The sequence below is a fragment of the Nasonia vitripennis genome, chromosome 1 (genome assembly GCF_009193385.2).
Source record: "Nasonia vitripennis strain AsymCx chromosome 1, Nvit_psr_1.1, whole genome shotgun sequence".
NCBI classification, from domain to species: Eukaryota; Metazoa; Arthropoda; class Insecta; order Hymenoptera; family Pteromalidae; genus Nasonia; species Nasonia vitripennis.
In genome coordinates this window covers 29,401,824-29,424,466 of record NC_045757.1, presented here as the reverse complement: position 1 = coordinate 29,424,466, position 22,643 = coordinate 29,401,824, and the positions used below count along the sequence as shown (strand labels likewise).

The following is a 22,643-nucleotide window of genomic DNA, read 5'->3' as shown; positions in this document are numbered from 1 at the left end:
ATCTCGTGCGCCTGGAGCGCTGTACACTTAGTTCTCTCTAGTCGCGCGCAATACATCAGCGGCGTAAACGCGCGTCATCGAAATTTGCGAAGGTCTCTCTTCCTCGGCGCTCGATCAAGATAATTATGCAGCCTGGTGTAATTAGAGCAAAGGGTTTCGCGCGCGCGAGCCGGCCGAAAAGCTCGGGAGAGAGAGACGCGTGCTAAGGGCTTCATTAATCCTCATTGTCGGACGACGATCCTGGCATCAGCCTGAGAGATACGAGATTAATAGCTGCCGCACATGGCTTGTCGAGGTAATTTTTTTTTTCGGATGATGAGGCTATTAGCTCTTCAACGAGCTAATTTTTCAAGCGATTATTCTCAGCTGAATGATATATTTTGTTATTTAAATTTCCAACCGCGTGCGTATAACGTTGTTCCAAGAAAGCTCTCATCGAATTAAGTTATTCCCACAGCTGGCCGTCAATCGAGCGCCAAACTCCTGCACGGACACACACGGACGCGCCGCATCATCGGGAGACTTTACGATCGAGGAATTTCGCTACGCGCGCACGTAAAATTACGTCTCTCTCGCTGGAGTCCCGAGGAATTTCCATAAAGCCGCGCGTCTCGCGCGCATTAGGTGTATTGGCGTGATAAACATGCGGCGCATGTTTTATAGTTGTCGGACGAATTTTTTTTCTCTCTCTCTCTCTCTCTCTCTCTCTCTCTCTCTCTCTCTCTCTCCGAGTGCTGGTAGCGGCGCGTGCTTAGAAAATCTACGGCGTGGTAAGCCATCGCCCACGTGAATATACACTGCGCGTGTGTGCGCGAGCTTCTTCCGAGCCGTCTCTTCATCACTGGACGTCTCTTTGTATCTTCTGAATGTTTTTGCTGTCACATTGCGATTCGAGGGAGTGAATAATTTTTTTTATGCTTATGCGAGTTTTGAGTTGTTTATAGGATGTACGTTTGGTTTGGCAAATTAGTCTTGTTTATAGTGATTGGTCAAAGTTTGATATTTTTGTGCATATGCGATGGGTTGTTAAAGTTTGATATTTCGTGTCTACTATAAATTGTCAAATTTTGATACTCTGCGTACAACGAATTATCAAAACTCGATATTTTGCATCGGATAAATTGTCAAACTCCAGCAATGTAACAGTAAAACTCGACCCCTTAAAACAACAACGAAATCAAGATAATTCGACTCTTCCACAGTAGCCACTCGTAAATCCTCCCGTATAGTCTTACCGCTCTCTCTCTCTCTCTCTCTCTCTGTCTCTCCTCTATTTTTCTTTCATTACCACCACATTTCAGGCTCTACGACCGCTCACTTAGGCCCCATATATAACCTGGCCGTTTCCTTTATTTTTCAATCTCCCGAAGCCACACGACGCGCCGCGAGGAGATTTACGCGCATCTTGGGTTTCCAGCGTCGGTCACCGACTGCACCCCAGTGAAAACGCGAAACACACTTCGCCAACGCGACGTGCGGTGCGATAATAATGCCAAAATGAAATAAAAAGGGGAAGCTACACTGATACACTCGTATGCCAACTGCACACACATATACACTATATATATATATATATATATATATATATATATACATATATATATATATATATATATATATATATATATATATATATATATATATATATATATATATATATATATATATATATATGTGTGTGCGTGGGTGCATAAAGAGAAAGAGATGTAGTAGTAGACGTACCGTCCGTGATGAGGGCCGACGTTGCCGCTATCGAAGCTGGAACTGGCAGTGATGTCAGCGTCAGGGATCGCTCCCGACTCCATTCCCAGGGCGCCGGTGCATTGTGCTGGAACAGAAAGAGAAAAGCCCGATGTAGTAGTTGAAAACACGTGTACCGTTAATTAGTGGGGATGATTCTACCGCCTCTCTCTGTCTCACTCTTTTTTTTTATATTTCGTGCGTTGTCGCCGCGGCTGTACACGCGCCCTGTATATGGGAATGAGATTGATAATTTTTTCGACGAGATCTTTTTGTCGTCGGCGTACGGGTTTTTGTGTTTTCGCTCGCTCGGGGAATTGCATTGGATGACTGCGGCGGCGTCGACGTTCCAAAATGAGGTAGCTGCGGCTGAAGCGAAAATTGAAATGTTATTTTTTTTTTTGTTAGTGTTATATTTTAGCTGTATACGGTCCTCGTGGCTGACACGCGCAATTCGTTATTTCGAATAAATGTGTATCGCGCGTATTCGGGGGTGATTAATCTATTCTCGTTTTACCGCGTCGAGGCATCTGGTTCATCACAGCCTCGAAGTATCGAAACTTTTACAATCAAACAATACAGCGGAGCGAAATTTCAGGACCGAAAAGTCGACTTACTTCAAAAATAACTCCACGTGTTTTGGCACCGAGAGACAATGCGTGATCCCGAAATAGTCCTCGCCGCAGCACGCTTCCTACTTTTAACTAAAGCAACATACGAAATGAGCTGGAACGTACTGTAAACGGATATACCAAGTCTATAATCGGCCTGAAGACTCAATTAGCCTAAAATAAGCGACGTGTGCCACGGCTCTCTGGAAATCATCGAACGAGATCTACGGAAACACGAATACATAATGACGAATTCTTCCACACATTTTCTTGCGTCCTGTATTCCCCGCACGCATATACATATATTCAAGATGATGAATTCTCCAGTTTTCAAGAGTCACGGCGTTTTGATGGATCGGACTGTATAGCGCGATCTCCTAGTTGATTAGGTCTCTGCCCTGTTTTCGAATAATCAACGAAGTAAGCCCTCATAAGGATGATGAAGCACGACAATTTAAGTAACACAGCCCAAACTTGCAAAGTCAACATCCCGTATAATTACTTAGACCAAGAAAAAAAATATATAATCCCCTCCCGCAATATTTTAAAGCCCTATCCCCTCCCCCAAGACGAATCTCTCCGGCGTCTCAACAGCAACAATAATCTGTTCCGCACATAATCCCACGCGCGAAGGTAAACTCCGGGGCTAATTTTTCAGGCGCGTGACTTCTGCAGGCTACCGATATTACGAGACCGTCGCTGATTAATGTCCTCGCGTCGCTCTTCTTCCCCCCCTATATACCATCTATATTTCTCTTGCTCTCTTTCCGTATAGATTTTTTACGCGGCGAACCGCGCGTCGGAACTTGTTTCACGCATCCCTGGCTCTCGCTCTCGGATATACATATATACGACCGCAGAGAAGAAACCTTACACGCCGGAAAAATTCACGGGCGAGCCTTTGTCGCTGTATACATATATATACGTGGTACAGTATGCGAGGCACGTAGGGTATATATTCCTAGATGAAAGTCGATCGGGAATTTTCGCTTTTAACTGCATGAGAGGCGAAATTATGCGGAACTGATACGTCGGGCATTTTCGGGGGGATTAAAAGCGAGGTATGCGTAGGAGGAGGTATAGTACAGGGCAGAGAAAAAAGGAAATTCTGAACGAGCACACACGCTTTTTCGAGAATGCGCGCCGGCAACCGTTAGCTCGCTCGTATGTCCACGGTTTGTAATGCGATAGGGCTGTGTGCGGCCGCGGGAGGATAGTTGCGCGAATCGTATAGGGGCGAAACATTTGGGTTGGAAATAGTTCGCGTAATCAAGGCGAGTATAGACGTCGTGTGTGATTGGACTTTGGACTTTTTGAAACTTTTGTATGTGTATGTATCGGCCTTCTCACATCGGAGGGAACTTTGCTATTTTAATGAGGATGAATTTATTATATATAAGAGGCGAGGATTGAAAGATCCGTCCCTAAATATTCGGATTATTATTCAGCGAGGGAAGAGAGCGAAAAATGCATTCGAGTCCGATACCCTCCCATGAATTAAACATCCCGTATACGTATACATTATATCGATCGATCCGCAACGCACATACCGAAACGCGACAAGAAAGTTATCTATTTCAATATCGGCACAAAAGCGTCGGCAGCTGATAAACACGTATACAATAAAGCAAAAGAAACGAAGGAAGTTACTCTCTCTCTCTCTCTCTCTCTCTCTCTCTCTCTCTCTCTCTCTCTCTCTCTCTCTCTCTCTCTCTCTCTCTCTCTCCATTGAAATTCCGCCCAGTTATTAGACACGTAAACAAAATAATTGGACGATACAGCCGAGTCCGAAACTCGATAAAAGCTCTTTCTCCCCGCGAGCGTATATGTGAAATATGTGTATATAAAAGCTAAACACTGCAGAGCCGCACATAATTTTCCAGCGGTAGCCGCGCGTATTTAAGTAAATTTCCCCCTCTCTCGTCGGCGCATGAATAATTCATGCGCGCGAGCATATGGATAAAAAAGGGCCGCGTGCGCACGCGCGTGTGTTATGTAAAAACGCCGAAAAGAGGAATAACAATAAAACACACGGACGGCAGCGCGACGCCGAGAGAGAGAGAGAGAGAGAGAGAGAGAGAGAGAGAGAGAGAGAGAGAGAGAGAGAGAGAGAGAGAGAAGGGGTTACGCATTAGCTCGAGACTTTACGAGCATCGATCGGCGCACTTCCGGTCTGTGTGTGTATAGTCACGAACACATTTGCAAAAGATTCACGTTCGTTACATACCTTTCCTTCTTTCTTTCGCGGCGGCGGCGGCGTTGTGTGTGACTCGCTTTAGGGAGGGGAGAGTTTTTGAAAAATCAATTTCCCGGGCTTTTACGACGCGGCCGCGCGCGCTATTGAATGAGGATCGTAAAAGTTGTATGTGACACGCGGGCTTTTACGTATATACGATATATATCTCCTTACGTAAGTGTATAATACATCGTCGTGCTTATTAGACTTTAGATCAAACTCGAAAGCTTGATAAATGGAGCTTTTTCCAAAAAGCTGCTGTACCACCTCGTTGTAATAACCGCGAGGATGAGGAACTTGTCAGAAGCAAGAAACTCTGACATTTTTCAGAGCTAATGAATTCAACGTCTCCGCGGCCCAAGCGGGTTGTCTTATTATATCCCACTTACCCGCCGCCGCCATCCATTCAGAACACAAGCGAAGGGACACTGTTTTCCCTTCATACATAGGTATACACAAGCCCGCGAGACGCAACTCCGTGAAAATAGGCGGTCGAAAATCAAGAGCGACGGAAGGAAGCGAGACTGTATATAACTCTCGCGAGGCGTAGGGATAGAGTGGAAAAAAAGTCGCCGCGCGCGGTTATCAATTTGACAGTGACGCGAGTCGCGAGCATTCAATTTCCCTAGTAGTATATATAGGGAAAAGAGGCGAGAAAGCAGAAGTAGAAGAAGAAGAAGAAGAAAAAGAAGAAGCGTACACCCTTCCGTTCGGGGACTGTCACTGTCGGGAGAGTTATGGACAAGGAATGGTGGCTGGGGCGGGCAAACATCGCATAACTTACCGTCTTCTTCTTCTTTTCCAGGATGTCTATAAATACGGGATCGAAACGCCGCTGCTCCTCTCGTTTTTGCGCGCGTATAGTGTACACACAGGGCGCACAAGGTGAGAGGAATTAAGCGACAAAGAGGCTCTCTCCGCGCGCACGGAAATAGACGCGTGAAAAATGCTAGACACGATGGAAATAACGCTTTGCGTTATGTACTCGAACACGTTGTGCTTTTTTGGAAGCAGTTTACCACCTCTGAACAATGAGCTACATGAGCCTAGTGTCGTTCGAGTATTTCCAGGCATATTTCATACGCTTTTGGTTTTGCCCGATTACCGCGGGCTAACGAGGCGGAAAGAATTCCTCGGAATCGCCGGAGATTTAAACTTCTTCTCTCGTCGGCTTGGTTTACCGCGATTAGAGCTTATTTTCCTTGCATCTGTTCTCCCAGCGCGCGCGAAGGAAAGCAAAGAAACGGAAGAAGAGGATTATACACCCTTTGCTCCGTGAATCATGCCGCGAATTCACCAAACGCGCAATCTCGGAGCAGATCCATCCGTTACTTCCAAACCAGTCGATTACTCCACGGACAACACGACACATCCTCTAAGCATGTCGAAATCCTCTCGAGCTACTCCTCCGCGATCGCTTCAAAATCTCGGTTATCGATCTCCCTCCTCTCTCACCCTTGAGCTCCTCTCTCTCGGCTTCAGCAGCTCGGCGGCGTCGGATAAATCAGGGAAACGTAATCAGCGCGCGAACCGCGGCTGTAAATTCTCATCGCGAGATTTTCCAAGAGTCTAATTTCGCCCTTCTCTCTCTCTCTCTCTCTCTCTCTCTCTCTCTCTCTCTCTCTCTCTCTCTCCGGCTGATTATTATTAACGACCGACCCGCGTGCTGGACTACGTTATAGCCCTGATGTTACACACCGAAGGGAAGTCTATGTGCTGCGCGGAGTGTGTATACGGCGAGGGAGTGAACGCGAAATGCAAATTAATTACTACCGCTCTCTATACCCACAGCGAGGCGCTTCTTTCGCGTGTTCTTACACAGCCGCACGCGGCACAGTGTCTTTTGAATAATGCAAATGCGAGAGACGCTCTGTTAATTGTCCTGGTTAGAAAGGCTCCTGTGCGATGGGAAACTATAGTTATTCTCGAAGAGCCCGCAGATAAGCATTCAATTTATAGTTTCGCGCGATGTTTACCAAAGGCACTTTTCCCACAAGCAGATCCGTTTCTTCTATGCACACTGCCTCCCACACCGATTTCCAGTTCATATATCTCTCGTTTTTGCGGCGGTGGCGGTTCGCTGTATATACTATACACCACAACACACTCCCTCCTCTTCGGCGCAGGGCAAAAAAGGCCGTATCAGAGCTCGACTGCTCCGCAGCGCGCGGCCCCTTATTAACGCGCGATATTAAAGCATAAATCGCAACTCACTTAAGGATTAAGCCGGAAGGTAGAACCTGACATAATTTCCTCTTAGGCGGAATCATTTCCGTTCGCGCGTAATTACGCCCCCGACTGCGAGAAATCCTGAAATTACTTGGTCTCGTGTCTCTCGAAAAACAGTCGAGAGCCAAAACTTTCACGACGAGCTTCTGACAAACGAGCTTGCGAGGCATCTCCTCCTCGTCATCGTCGTCGTATACCGAATGCGATGTAAAAATTTTACGTATACTCTAGCGACTTGAATTCGAAAAAAGTTCGGATGCCAGAAATCACGTTCCACCGCGTCGTACGAGGGTGGGCTATACGTATAACGGGAAAACTTGAGGCGAATCGGAGAGAAGAATGCATTTCCCCATTACATACAGCGAGCGGCGGAAAACAAGCGTATGCGCTCCGCGCACTTTCCATAAAACAGCGGCCCGCGCGGTATAACGCACGCGAGAAAAGTGTGTTAGAAGACTCGCGGCTGCACGCTGCAGCAGCATCGAAAGTTTAAAGCGACTTAGTTATGGAGGGAGAGAGAAGTTCCTTTTTCTGCAAACTTTCCGACCCCCGGACGCTTTATTGATAAAGTGATTTTTTTCGGCCGAAGTAGGCACGCGCGGAAAGTTTTCCCTCGCCGAGTTGATTAGGGGGATGAGCGCAGCGGAGTCGTTATTTTTCCGCCGGCGAATTTAGACATTCCAATCTATTTAATTCGAGTTCGCCGGAATCGACTCGCTCGTCTAGACGAGGTTCTTTATTTTCTTAGTTTCCGCGAACAAACGCGCCCAGCGATTCCCTAACTTCTGACGCTCTTAAGTGATTAAGTCTCTCGCAATCGGCAACAAATATTTCATCTCGCTCTTATACTCTTGAAACTAATTCGATTCTCCGGATTATAATTTTTCAAGTCCTTAACGAAGCCGAAACTGTCGGTTTTTGCACCCGCCTACTGGACTGCGGCCATTACCGAACTTTGAGGCAAAAAATAGCAGACGACGAGGACGATGCTTCTCCAGAAATGAAATTCCCTCGTCGGCAGCGCGAGCGTCATGCAGAAATTCTGACGACGGGCCAAAACGACGCAAGCATTGTTACTTGTTCGTCGACCGGAAGCATTTTCGCCTCTTCAAACACACACACGTCGGGGAGTATTTTCCAGGGGATGATGGGCTGAAGAAAAAAATTATCTTTAGACAAATTCTAATTTCGTCGAATAAGAAGGACAACAAACCTCCAAAAGTCGACTAACGAGAGGGTCTTTCTAATAGACCTGAGAGAGAGAGAGAGAAGGGAATACACAGGCTGCCCTACACTGGCGCAAGGGCGGAAGCAGTATACTTTTACGCAAGCGCGTCTCTACTCTCGTCCCTTTTTTTCCTCCTTCTACGAGCGCACACGCCTTTCGAGACGTTTCGCCCTCGGGCTGTGCATCAGACACCCCTTTCGTGGAGCTTACCCTTCACGCGCGTGCGTGTGCTGTACGGCTGGCGCCACGTGGCCCTTTTTAGGCTTGTTTCATAACGTCGAGGAACGGTCACAATTTGGGACTTTGTTTTCGACTCAATGCGATACAAATTGTCAATTATTAGCGACTTGATTGGAAAGGATTGATGCTGATTGGTTCGTCGGGGATTGTTTTGAGAGTTTACGTATATGGCTGTGACACGCTCTGTACACCCGGTTGATATGATTACACCGAACTTAATTCCAACATAGTGAATTTAATCGAATAGTCACGAATTTTAACAAACTTATATACATTTATGTCCGTTGACTTTTACGTGCCTTCGTCAGTACGGAGGGATTACGTCGCCTCTATACCTATGTGTATTTAAGTACATGTTTGTTTTCGCGTCAAAGGCATTACCGATTTTTCCACTCGTCTCGGCACATCGACGCGAACACACACATAGGCGCGTGTGCACGTCTTCGACGGCTGTCCCCTTTTGCTCCGGAGCGGCTCCGCCGAGGAAATTGGATTTATGGAAACAAACGAAAGTCGATCGGAAGTGACAGGGTGGAAGTCGAGGGGTCGTCCGACAGAGCTTGCAAAGAGACAGCGGACGGACAGACATATCCCTGCTGCTGCTGCTGCTTCAGCTCGAAAATCGAGGGATTATTGCACTTTTCGTGCGAGTTATCCCCTTTCTCGACTTTTGATATATCCCTGAGCTCTGTTATCGGACGTCACGGAAACTCCTCGTCGATTGATGGATGTCAAATGCGCCTTCGTTAGCCATGTAATGGCGAGACGACTCGCTCCGCGTGTGTGTAAGTGTAGAAGTCTTGAAAAAGTTCTCGTATTATATTGCCATAGACGCGCGAAGAAGAGGGATCGATGAAAATTCTTATCGCCTGGAATAGCTTCGCGGGAATTTCGTAACGACGGCATTATATATATATATATATATATATATATATATATATATATATATATATATATATATATATATATATATATATTAGCTTCGAGATGTGTCACGAAGCGACTTGAGAGTATCGCAACGCAAACCAGTCGGCTATTACTCGAGTGACACAAGGAAACGAGGTCTGCTGCTATAAGGGATGAGAAATGAGAGACTGATGATCGCGATGATAAACCATTACGACTTGGCCGAGCGATGCAGTTTATCACGCGTGTGTATACGCGCTCGGTGCTTCCGAGTTTTTCTTTATTTTTTGGAAGCGAGTGAACGAATGCGCGAGTAACTGGCAAATTAATTGGAATGACGAATAACCCGGCGACGGACAGAATCGGACGAGAGATGTGATGAATCATCGTTACACACACTCTCTCCGAATTACCATAAATTCAGTAGTGGACTTTCTTTGCGAGTGCGCACGCAACGTCGAGGCCTAATACTCGACGAAACAAAAAAATACTCTCGGTAAACAGTTATGTATACAGTCCTCCTCCCCCCCAACTCGATCGACGTCGCTCAAAAGCTTCCATCGGTTAATAATTAAAGTCTCGGGGAATTCCACTTGAATCGCGCACGAGTATCGACGCAAACGGGATTCGATAGTCGCCGCTATCGAGAGTACAGTCTGAGTCCTCCTTTATTTGGCCGAACGTGAGGCTCGTCGCGGTCCATTAAGCTCACCCCTCCCCCTCTCTCCCCCTTCGAATCGCTATCGCTCTATCTCTTCGGTCTATATGTGTGTGGGTGGGTTTGTTTGACCCTCCCGCGACCTTATGGGTTTATACGCGCACGTATGTGTAGGCACACATGTGCCGCGAGCCTGCTTTTCCAATTATGCGGCCGGCCCATTAAGAGCGCCCGCAACGCCCTCTCCTCTTCACCCTCTCCGGAATTATCGTTTCGTTTGGACGCCATTGGCGTATTAACATAACGACATTGCCGCGATTAACAGGTTGTTTTGGACCTGTTGGTGCAGTGTTATGGGATTCGTCGCTGGATTGAATCGTGTTTTTGCGTAGGAGAGACGATGGCCAGTTTGAAATGGAATTATTTTGTGTAATGCTATACTGCTTTGCGTTTGTTTTTTTTTTTTAAATACGAGTGAGTTATGTTTACGGGCACGCGAAATTTCAGGCGCGCGCGAGCGGGCGATATGAATCAGTGATTTTTATATTACAGAATTTCGCAAGGCTGATGTGTGCTGCTATACCCGGACACACACACACGCACAATTCTAATTATTTCCAGATAACGGGATGAGGATATCGCGTGACTAGCCATTTTTCTCTCTCTCGTACAGGGTTAAAGTCGCGGGAATGTGTTTTAGCAAGCGCGCGCGTGTTCGATGATTTAATGATTAAGCGTTTGTGATCGTTTTAATAATAATCGAGTTTGCCCAAGGAGTGACGCACGCGTGTCCTCGTTGAATATTGTAATTGAAATTACTTTTTCACCAGAGACTACGCGTGTATTCCAAAATTAAGCGACGTTCTAAAAAACGAAAATCAGGGTGATAAATCTTCCGAATAACCCTGGAATCCGCATTGTTTCTTCGAAGCAATCGATGCCGAAGAATCTTAACCAAACTTTCACGCGAATGCCTGAAAATTAATCCGGGTTTAATTAAATTTCACTTTGCATTCGCAAAATACCTCCTCCTCGTGAAAGTAATCGTTTCCGACGTCGCGTGGCGGCCGAGAACAAAAGGTCGGCCAACAAAAACAAAAAGGAACAGCTCACACTCGAAGGACAAGGTGAGAGAGAGAGAGAGAGAGAGAGAGAGCGCCGCAAGTGCAAGATCAAAGAGATTAATTGACACTGCGGGAAAGAGATTCCCTTGGAACTGCGGAATCCGCGCGCTGCACACACGCGTTGCAGCCCAAGACGAATTTACGACCGGACAAGTTTCCTCCGGCTGACATGAAAAGAGCAGCCAAGTGGATCGAATTTATAAGGTCCCGGCTGATGATAATGTGTTTTGTTTCTGAAAGTCTGTATATACGTACCCTACGCACATACAGCGAAGAGAAGAAGATGATGCAGCCTGCCGCTCGACAACGTTTATATCGTCGTCGTAAATACGGCTCTTGTTTGCTCTCGGGCGAATATGAATTGCGACGTGTATTTATAAATGGGCTATTTTAATTTGCGACTATGTGCGCAGGAATAGCTCTCGGAGCCGACAAGTTCAAGTGGCTCTCGTTTCTCCCGTTGCTACAGAGTCTAACTTTAGGGATAGGATTATTATTGTACAAACTGCACCTGTGTCCGTAGTTTAAACAATCTCTAAATTGCCGCTCACCGCTAATTCGAAAATTCGCGCGGTGCAGGCGAGAACGCAAAAAGAGGAGAAAAAGAAGCACAGCCAACAGGACTCGAGAGAGAAAGCGCACGGCGGGGCATAATCGCGCTCTAATTAATTCTAATGGAAGAGCCCCGTCGCGCGGTCTACTCTCGCTGACGCATCTCTCTGTCTCCCTGTTTCGCTGTTACACGCGCGCCGGGAGAGAAGAGGAACAGCCGATTACGATCCGGACTATGGGGGGCTGCTGCTGCTGGCGTTGCACTCGCGCATATGTCACTCGGAGGCGTATGGAGGTTCGCTGCTGCTATACCCTCGGAATTAGACGAATAGCGACTATTAAGCTGGCTTTAGGCGCAAAAATTTTTCGAGCTGTGAGCGCTGTAATGTTTTAGTGTGTTTAAATACACACTGAGTTTGAGAACGAAAAGAGTCCATCAGAGGTATAGCGCTCGCAAAGCTCCTCGGATAACGAACCTCATCAAATGCGTATCCACGGAATCCTCTCCCATATACGAGAGCAAAAACACAACCCTCTCATCACGCGTTTACTGCACCCTCTCGCATTTTCCGGCCTAAAATGCATCGGCTATACGATGAAGGGTGGGAGAGGGAGAGAGAAACGAGGGCGCGAATAACGCTCGCGAGTACGAGTTTCCCCCGCAGTCGCGGTTACATTTGGCTCTCGTCGTGTCGGGGAGAACGAGCCGAGCGCGCGAGACACCACAATCCGGCCGAGGTACAACATGTTTATGTATCGCCGGCAACATTAACATCGCTATTTATGCAGGCTTTGACTGCACCGAGTCGGCTCGATCGGTATACTGCCTAAAATGCTAAATCGTCTCGATGAATCTCGATTGAGTTTTCGGCTTGTTTCCTACATCGCGGCGGATGTAAGACGCGCGTGTCTACGAGTGAGGCGAAGGTTTAGCTTGAAAATTACAGTTCCGAGCGATGATGTCAAGGCGTCGCGTGATGCGGCTCGTTAAAGGCAGAAGCAAGAAGTAGAGGTCCCCCCGAAGCGATGATTATGATTGATGATCTGGAACGACTTTTAAAATAGAATATTTCTGTTACACACACTACGTTGTAACTAATAATCAGCGTTGAATTCGAAGAGAAAAGGATCGCAGCGAAACCAGCAGTCTCGCGGATACATCTCTAAAATTAAAGCCCCATTTATCGGCTCTGGAATTACAAGGAACGTTCCACTTTCCGCAGGTTAAATCCTCTCGCGCAGTGTGCTACCGTACGGATAGTTCTCTGCTTCGCGCATCGGAACCCACACATGCGCGCGCGCGGCTCCGCTTCATTCCTTACACAACCGCGAATTCGCCCCAACTTATCTCTCTCTCTCTCTCTCTCTCTCTCTCTCTGCACTGCAGGGTCTTGGAATTCGCGCGCCTTTTTGCGGTTTCACTGCTGCGGTTTTGCGATGAACGTATTTAGGGGGGAATCAGACAACTCGATAGGAGAACATCCGAGAGCCGATAAATGATGCGTGGCGCGGGGTTTGAGCTTCGCTACTGCGCTGAATCCCTGACGTAAGAGAGAGTCTTGAGGTTTTGGGAGGATGTTTTTTTTGCGAATTTTTTTTCTGTCTCTTCTCGAGCTAGCGATGAAAGTCAGCGGTTTCGCCAGCGATTTCAGCAGATGGCTCGAGTTTATCGCGTATTTTTTCAAGAGCTTGAAAAATGAAGCGAGCCACTTGGTGCGCGCGCGACTACATCAGTGCTTTCTTTCATCGCTGCGTGTCATGATATGTTTGGACAAGTGTGTATCGGTCTGCGGATATAAAAACTCTTCTGTTTTTTGCGAGCTATTCTAATGGAAGCCCGACGTAAATAGTATGGATCTTATATATACATATATCAAATCCATGTACATTACAATTGTACATTAGAAAAAAAAATGTATCGGAACAACAACGAGCTTTCCCAGAGCTCATAATTCATCCATCCCCATAATGATTACCACACATCTGCATTATAATTAGAGAGCCCCCCTGAAAAGAATCATGTCATCTCTAAAAATATCAGCCGTCGTGTCACATCAGGCGAGCGTCGCGCGCAAAAAAGCCACAACAAGGAGCCGTTGACAGAGTCTCTCTTTGGCTCCTTGGATGCATCCGCCGCACCGTTGATGCACTTGTGTCTCTCGCGCTTGCGGAACCGCGTCCATAGAATATTCCGGGGCCGATTATCTTGTTGAGTAACGCTGACGAGAGAGAGAGAGAGAGAGAGAGAGAGAGAGAGAGAGAGAAGGATTTACTCGAGACGATGAGCGACAAGTATTGGAGTGAAGAGCTGCGCGTTTCGAAAGCCTCCACACCGCACAAAGGCTCCGGAGACACACACACTTCACACGTGGGTGCATGTGACGCGCGAGAGGAGAAAAAGTGCACTCGGTGATTCTCTATCGGGAATTGTACATCAAGAGCGGAATGATGAGATTTTTTTTCTAAAAGTCTTTTTCGAATTCCATTAAGAGCTTTTGGAAGAACGAACCCGGATTTTATTTTTTCACTCCATTTAAATCTAGGTCAATAAAGCGCGCATCCTCTCTCTCGAGCGCGTCTGTTTTCGACAAACAAACAAATCCGCATTTCAGCTCTAAGCTTCCGCGGAATACAGCGCATTGTCCAGGCGTTATTGAGATTCCATGCGCTCGAGGGATCAGCCTGAATATACTCGCGCATGTGTTATGGACAAGAGGGAAAGAAGAAAAAAAAATTGCGCTACTGCAGCGGTCAACGACATCGCTGCGCGAGAGGATTAGACGAAACGAGGACGGCGGCGCTATATGTGAATTAATTCATCGCGCGCTTTTGAAAGCGCGGTATGCGTGCGTATAGTCTCTTGCTCGCGCCCAAAGCAATTCAGGAGATGCGAGTTTCCTGGAAACTCGGCCGGCTGTACTGACCTATTTGATGCGCTGTGCGGTGTTTATTGCGTCTAATGACTGCCGAGTTCTTTTTTCTCCCTTTTTTTAATTATTGTTTTTTTTTTCGTTCATTTGGGTAAACGAGACTCGTAGCTTCGGATGAATGAGTTTGATAATATATGTGCGCGAGGCAAAGAATCTTTTGTTTTCTTTTTCAGCGGCGATTCAGCGAAAACATACAGTGGAAAATCACTCAAATTCAGCGCGATCCCTCTCGAGTCGTTACTCTGTCCGGAAAAGGGTGCAAAAAAGGCGCGCGCGTAACACATAACGTCATAAAATATGCTGGGAAGCGAGGATAAACACCGGCCGAAGATTTATAGAGCGTTCGCACAAACACCGTCGGCTACAATATCGCGGCCGAACACTTTTTTCTGTCAGTGCACCTTTTCCGCGAAAAAAAGAGTATACCCGATTGCGAGCGTTAGAAGTGATTTACGGATGAGTTTTCCAAAAAACTTCGTAGACACTCATCGAATCAGCGTAAAATAAATAATTCAAGCAGCGCGCGAGAGACACAGTCACGCTAATGGCTTTAACAATTCACTGTGCATACCTTCAGCGTCGTTGGTGGCGGCAATTTCAAAGTCGTAAACACCAAGCCGTATACAAAGCTATCTCAGCCACCATCTCTCTTCCAACTTTGTATCCTTCTCCGCTCTTCATCCCTCATAGCTTTTCTAAAACCGCCGGCTTTTACGCGCTCGCGCGCGCGCGAGGACACTTTGCAAGTCTCCCCCTATTTACCTGCTCGCTTTTTGGAAGAGCGCAGAGAGAAGCTCCCGGAGAGAATCAATGGGCCGGAAGGAAGCCGAGGCGCAGTTTTAGCGCCGTCGTCTTAGGCGTAACGACGTCGCCGCGCGCGGCCGGGGTGTAGGAGCGTGTTTTCGGCTCTTTTTCACAGCGGCCGCGCGCTCCTCCTCGCGCGATTATCCCTCATGAGTAGAGCGAAAAGTTATGGCCGTTTGCCCTGGCGTGACTCACGGCAATTAAATGGAGCTGCTGCTGCTCTTCACAGATATAGTATGAGCTTGCGCTGGAAAATTTACGTAGACTTTTCTTGCGTCTGCTAAAATAGCGAAAACCACAAGTATAATCACCTTAAGCATTGTTAAACGGCCTAACAAGCCGCAGCAGCCTGTAATCTCACGTCGGGGGAAAAATGATCACCGCGAGAAAAAGAAAGTGCCCGAGGCGCATACATCATCTGGCGTGTGCGTGCAGCATCCGATTTCTATACGCGCGCGCCTGGCGCGAATCGATCATCGGCTCGTCGCCCAGCACGAGACCGTTTAAGCCTCAAATCGCCCGTGACTCTCTACATATACACTTTGCTTCCGAGAAACCGGCCGACCGGACTTGCGTGAAGCTTTTTTGCACGGCCTCGGCGTCGACCCTTTCTGTGGGTGTCTATTTATCGGCTACAGTGGATCTACACATGCCACGCGGCTTTCTGGAAGGCGGTTCGCCCGAACAACACGCATACGGACGTGATGCTAATTGCTACAGTGGCTTTCGCGGATTCCGAGCCGATCATTCGTTATTTACTGCGCGCTCCGCGTTTTTTCTCGTCAGCAGTGGGGAGTTTTTGGAATTCGAGCGCGATTATCTCGTCGGAATTAATTCAGCATTGCCGAGAAATATTTAAAAATCGAACGCGTATTTCATCGCGGCATAAATCACAACCAGGCGTCCTTAAATTATCTCTTGTGAAACGAAGTATGATAAACGACTAATGTCTCGCATTGAATTTCACCTGGCGCCTGATAGTGCAGCTCGTCGGAAAAATTCGATAGTAATTATCGGACTACAGGAAACGCGCATTAGTTGCTCCGCGACTAGTTACGATAATGGGTTCTCTAATCAAGCTTCGCACCTTCGCGAATCACATCTCTCGCGCGCACAATCGTCATCCGTCAATCAACGAGATATACCCGTGTACACTCTCTAATCACCATAAACAACGATCTAGCGTAGTATCCATATAGCTTGGATGAAAAAATTTACGACCACCTTCCCGTAAAACAATACGCCCGCCGGACATAAATCATCGGGGAAAAGGAGAGCTCCTATGACTAACAATCCCTCTTTCGAGCTCGAATTCCGAAAAGCCGAATTTTCGATTCCCCGCTCACGCACACTGCACGATCATCATCAAGCCGACGCACGCAACGAGGCTCGTCTCTCGCGTGAATCACGGCATCTCTTTTATTCGCCGAAAACAACAACAGACGGTGTATACACCCCAGCGCTGTGTATGGCTCTCCACGCATCAGTTGTAATTGGGTGTCGGCTATGACAGGTAAACGATCCACCTCGAGCGAAAAATAAAAGAGCTTCTCTCGCTGCCTATAGCGGATTACGGTAGTAATAATAAGACAGGCCAAAGGAAGCAAAAAAAAAGAATAAGCCGAGGGTTAATACTCACATAAGTCTATGGCACTGGCAATCTGCTGCTGCTGCTGTATAAGCAGGAGGAGAAGTAGCCTAAGCGTAGTCTGCAGGTAGTCCATCGTTCTGCTGCTTCGGGTACGGTAGCCGGTAATCATCGAACTCTCATAACCGCTTCTGCAAAAAGACAGAGAGATACCTGGGTGAGTTGTGTCGTTGACGCGCGCGCGCACGCGAGCGCGAGAGCTCGTTAGCTCTAATGCGTACACCGCTGGAGACGGGGAATTCAATTAGATTAATAGCTGGATTGTAATGGATTTGGACTTTTTCATTTTTTTCCCTCCTCCTCATCCTCCTCTGCGCAAAGAGGTGTCAGTCAACTCGCGCGATTTCAATGCTATTAACGATTATTACACTGGCTGACGTTGATGGATGCGTGCGGGGCTATGGGGAATAATTTTCGCGTGTTTATTGGTGACTCGTCGTTTCGAAGAGGGTCGTCGTGTACAGCTTTGAAAATATCAAAAAGTTTGCTACATCCTCGACAATTTTCAAACTCGACACGGAGCTTTCTCTTCCGCACGCGCGCGAAAGCCCCGCGAACAGGAAAGAAAAACGAGACAGCAAAAATCCTCTTTCACTGTGACCGTTTCGGGGAGCTTATACCCGAGCCTGTATGTGTGTGTGTGTGTGTGTTTGGACGTGAGCAAAAATGGCAAGAGTTGCTCGAGGGCACAGATAGATGCAGCAGCCCTTCTCTACAGAATGGACAAAGGGACGTATTCACGCGCGAGCATTACGCGTCATTATCGAGATTGAGATCGGCCGCCGTCGTTATACGGAGAACGCCGGAACGAGAGGGTTTGTATCGGAGCTTTTTAAGGAAGATTTCTTCGGACTGCGGGAATGTAAGGACTACTGTTTGTCGAAGCGTCGAGTGCACAAGTGCGTGATTCTATTTTTATCCCCCGTGTACAATATAAAAGACAATAATTTTCTCAAATTAAAATCCACCTCTATACTCCTTTGACCCAAAAAAGGACAAGTATCCACTTCTCTTTAAAGCCTCCCGCTCTCTCTCTCTCTCTCTCTCTCTCTCTCTCTCTCTCTCTCTCTCTGTCTCTGTCTCTCTCTCTCTCTCTCTCTTCTAGATGTCTCGGAGCGAGAATAACCGGCGAAGAAAAGCGTTCGAATAAAAATAAAGAGCGGGAATAAAGAAGCACGCGGAATATGGTGCTCCCGCGGGCGCGCGCAGTTTTCGGCTAATTAACGGAGGGACTACCGAAAGACGAGCGACGCACGAGGAGAGGATCGCTGTGCGCGATACTTATCCGCTGAGTCGGTGGGAACGGCAGCGCTGACTCGACGCCGGATAAGACCCTCTCGCGCCTCTCATTATTTCGCGCTTCTATCTGTGCCTTCTTCTCCTTCTTATTTTGGGCTTCTTCCCCGAGCGCGAGAGTCGACGGCTTTGTTCCCGACGACGACGACGCTCGATCGTGCAGTTTCGAGGAGTTGAGTTTGCGAGCAAAGCTTTTACTGAATTTCGTAGAGTATAAATCGCTAATGCAACCGAGGAATAAACTTGCGAGCGATTTATGCGTCTGACCAGTGCCGGTAGCGATCATCCACTTTGAGTATAGCAGACGCAAAACGACTTCGTTGCATACCGAGACAATGAAATCAAAATAGCTTCTCTCTAAATCTCTCTATACGCTCTGGTCTATGAGGAAAAGGAGAAGCTTCACGATAACGCGTCATCGCGATCGTAAAGTGATCCTCACCTTCTTTCTCGTCGGCAATTTCTCTCCGCAAATAAACAAGGCGCTTTCCCCGCGCGCGACGCTAAAGATGAGGCTCGCGCGGCAGTAGCCATACGGTATGTACAGAGAAAGCCGTTATACACTCTCTCGCCCCCGTCCGATTTCGAGTTGTTTTCATTTTCGAACTTTTTGGCGGAGATAAAAGCACTTGCTTGTTAGCGCGAGTTTACGGCTCGAGCGGCTGATTTACGCGCCGGTGCGTGTATTATACACTCGCCTTCGGCGACTGCATTCGTTTTATTCTCCCGCGCGAGCGCGTTTAATCGAGAATCTTTGTATGTCTGTAATTAATGGCGCTATATATATTAATGCGACTGCGCGGAGGGGGGATGACACGACGTTTATCATTTTCGGTCAACGGTATGCGCGCGGGGTGCGAAGTAATCGATAAGCGATGAAAAGATCTGTTACTGTACTTTACGAATTGAAAATTCGTTCTGAAAACTGCGGCAGTGAGTCAGCTTTGGACTGCCCCCCCCTCCGCTCTAGGTCTCAGTGCCTCCGATTAGCGAAGATAGGTGGCGCATAAGCACTTCCCTGCTTCCCTCATCGCTATCTGCGGGCCCCAGTGCATATGTAGCGGTAGGGAGTACAACAAAAACTATACTGCTTGGGCCGCTCCTACTATGATGAACTTATGACTTATAATATAGACATTAAAAAATCTTTTTTTTAATCCGATTTGATAGGTGGCAAAAGGAGGCAAAACTGGAACATCCTAATTAATCAAGTCGCGCATACGCGCGCGCTTGAGCTTTTCTAAAGCTCCTGTGCCCCGATATCAGATTCCCCGAGGTGGAAATTGTCCTCGCGGAGCCGAGTTTCCGGCTCGTTAGCCCCACGACGACGCGAAAATTCACGTCTGAGAGAAGATATGCTCGACATCGCGTGAGACGCGAAGTCTGCTTTTTCGAGAGTCGCGTATGCGCGCTTGTGGTTGTTACCGCCTCTCTTACTCCTCGTTTTTATTTCTGTTTTTCGAAAAAAGAGGGAATTAGATTCGAGAGGCTGGAAGTTTTCGGATCCGGGTGTGTGCAGCGCGTTTCAGAGCGGAAATTACGCAAAAGTTGTTTTTTTTCCTCGAGCCGCGCGATAAGCTGGTTTTGATGTGGTATGATTAATTATAATAGGGAATTCAGTTCGGTCGATTCTCGGTATTTAGAGAAAGTGCGCGCGCGCGATTTATCTTGCTATCGACGTTAATTTATTCGCGGCTCGAGATCAAGATCGCATGTAAATCCGACATCAATCGTACAACGATATCATTGATACGGTATAAAGCGCGCGCTTAATGGTAATTTAATTAACGAATTGTTCAATTCATAATCGAAGCCATGCAGCTGCTGGTCTAGGAATCGCCGCGTATTATCGATTCATAAATCTCGTCAAATCACCGGCGCCGCATATTCGACTGGTGTAATATACAGTTATTTATCACTTATATCACGCGCTCGGCTCTCATTAAAATGTTTACTGCACCTTTTACAGCTCAATACAACGGCTTGTACTCGACTTATAAATACCCGACAAAGTAGGCACGTAAAAATTGAAAAACGATATAGCGAAAAAACCTCTCGCGCGGTCACGCGGTAAAAAGCCGAGATTGCAAGTGTTATACGTATATGCTTTCCCTCGTTGAAATATAACGAGACGATCGCGAGAGCAGTCTCCACCGACGCAGGTTTAATTAAAAGAAATCGGCTCGGCGCATCGAGAGTCTTTAGGCGTCATTAAACCGAGCGAGATATTTTTTATCCCGATTAACTTCTTCTTCTTCTTCTTCTTTCGGCTTCCTTCGAAGGCGAGAGAACATTAGCAATCGTTCGGACGATAATAAATACCCGGCTGTAATTATCGGCGCAGGTGGTGTCGTAAATATTCGTTTGATGCGCTCGTCGCTGAAGAGAGAGAGAGAGAGAGAGAGAGAGAGAGAGAGAGAGAGAGCGAGAGAGAGCGAGAGAGAGATATGATCGTAAAGAGTTGTTACTTTTCTGCGGATTTTTCTTTATCGATTAATTAAGACGCTCCGCGGCCGCGCGTGTTTATTGAGCGATTCGAGATTACCTGCGCGAGTTATAAAATTCGACACCTTTCGGCTCGCCGTCGGCGGCCCTGGTTATGAAACGGGACACGCTGGGAGAGAGAGTTGATGAATTATACAAGTTAATTCGCGGTTGACGTATTACGAGCTTGAATTTAGGGCCTCGTTAATTTTTAAAAATGTCCGTGCAGCGCGCTTCGATTCCTTTTTCGAGAAATTTATCGACGAAAGTTGTACACGCATCGGTGTGTAATATATCTTACATCGATCTACATACACTTCGTTACAGTTATGTATATTATACTTAATTACGAGAAACCTATAGCTGTAAGCATTTTCTTCGAAAAAAATACACACACACACACACACACACACTCGTATTATTAGACTCTAATCTTTCAAACGTTTAAAAAAGGACAGCTGCGAAGCCCGCAGCGATTCCATCGCGGAAACTCAAGAACACGCCGAAAAAGAAATCCACGCGGTATCGATCCATAAATCAATCACGGCCACCTAACTCAAAGAAGCTTATCAAAAATCAGTCAACCTCGCGATAAAAAACACCTCTGTATATATATCTAAGGCGTATAGCCTTTCATATACCTGCAGCTAGCGCTAATTTGCTGCCGCCGCTGCAGCGACCGATACTGTGGCTACTATACCATATACCTACGTATGTGTACACACCGTGAGCGCGGAAACTTTTTGCATTTCTGGATACACACTCCTGCGCGGGTAGCGCAAAGTTTCTCGAGCCACACCGGATGATGCATCAGCTCACGTGAGAAAAAGAAGAGCCGCGCCGCCGACTAATTACGCCGCGGCGCGCAGTCCCTCGGTGCGCGATGCTTATCTCCGTATATAAAGGAGAGTCGAGATGGAAGCCTGTTGTGCGGCGGGGGAAAGAGAGGAATCGCACGCGAGAGACACGCGCGCGAAAAAGCACTGCTGAGAAAGTGAGAGGATTTAATTCTTTTCGGTAGCTTGATGCAGAAATTACTCTACTCTAGCTGTTTATTGTGTTAAAAACTAAGTTTTACACTCCGTCGATGTTTCTCTATTCGCAGAAGATCGCGGGTAAAGCTTTATACGAGCGATTGTTGCAAACTCTGCCCTCTTATCTCTCCTAAGCTATTTTGCATATACCCACATCCTAGTGCTCGGAATTAATGAAAACTCGGAGAGCCTGCAGCGGACTACATATTAAAGCAACGTTTCTCTTTCAAAACTTACATGATGGACCGTCGTTCTCCAAGTCGTATATATAGTGTATACACGGGAAAAGATGGCGAGCGAGAGAGAGATGAATACAGCGATTTCCGCGGGGTGGTTGTAAATTAAGTTCGCTTTCTAAACGAGTGTATACCGCACGAGAGCCAAAGAGAGAGAGAGAAAGAGGGATGCGCGCAGCTTTGGTAACCGTACACGCGCTTGTCCATAGTCTGTATACGGAGGACGTTTCAAAGGCTCGCGGCTCTGCGCGCGGAGAATTTCGCTTCATAATTTATTTCAGAAATTTAAACGGGTTATTTTGCATTTTGCTCGCCCATAGCGGAGAGATAGCTGCAATTTCGGCGCGCGAGCAGGGGATGAAGTTTCAAAGGTTTATGCTTGCTGCTGGCCCGTAATATGTGAAATAGAATTATATTACCTCCGTAGTATATAGGATGGGGATATAATTTACGTTTGAGACACGAGCTCACGCGCGCGCTTAGGTTTGTTTTGAATGGAAGAAGCTAATCCCCTTGTACGCGATGCAGAGAGAAGAGCGAAACGCGAAGAAACGCCTCGAATTAAGCCATCCTTTTTTCATTCCGCGAAAATTACACACATACGGGCGCGTGTACCACAGGTCGTATCCTACAAGCGCCAGCGAGAGAGAGATAGAACGTTTTAACGATCCCTGGGAGCATCTATAT

At 47.1% G+C, this 22,643-nt stretch overlaps 1 protein-coding gene across 4 annotated transcripts in view; it reads right to left on the bottom strand.

The window, feature by feature from the left end:
• Positions 1-22,643, bottom strand: part of LOC100117854 (discoidin domain-containing receptor 2) — a 128,610-nt gene that overhangs the window by 16,214 nt on the left and 89,753 nt on the right. For all 4 annotated transcript variants that reach the window (XM_031920843.2, XM_031920842.2, XM_031920845.2 and 1 more), the window contains exons 2-3: positions 16,898-17,037; positions 1,723-1,828 (exon numbers count right to left, since the gene is read on the bottom strand). In XM_031920843.2, coding sequence (XP_031776703.1) covers positions 1,723-1,828; positions 16,898-17,018 — 227 coding nt within the window. In that variant the 5' untranslated portion in view covers positions 17,019-17,037. The remainder of the gene's footprint in view (positions 1-1,722; positions 1,829-16,897; positions 17,038-22,643) is intronic.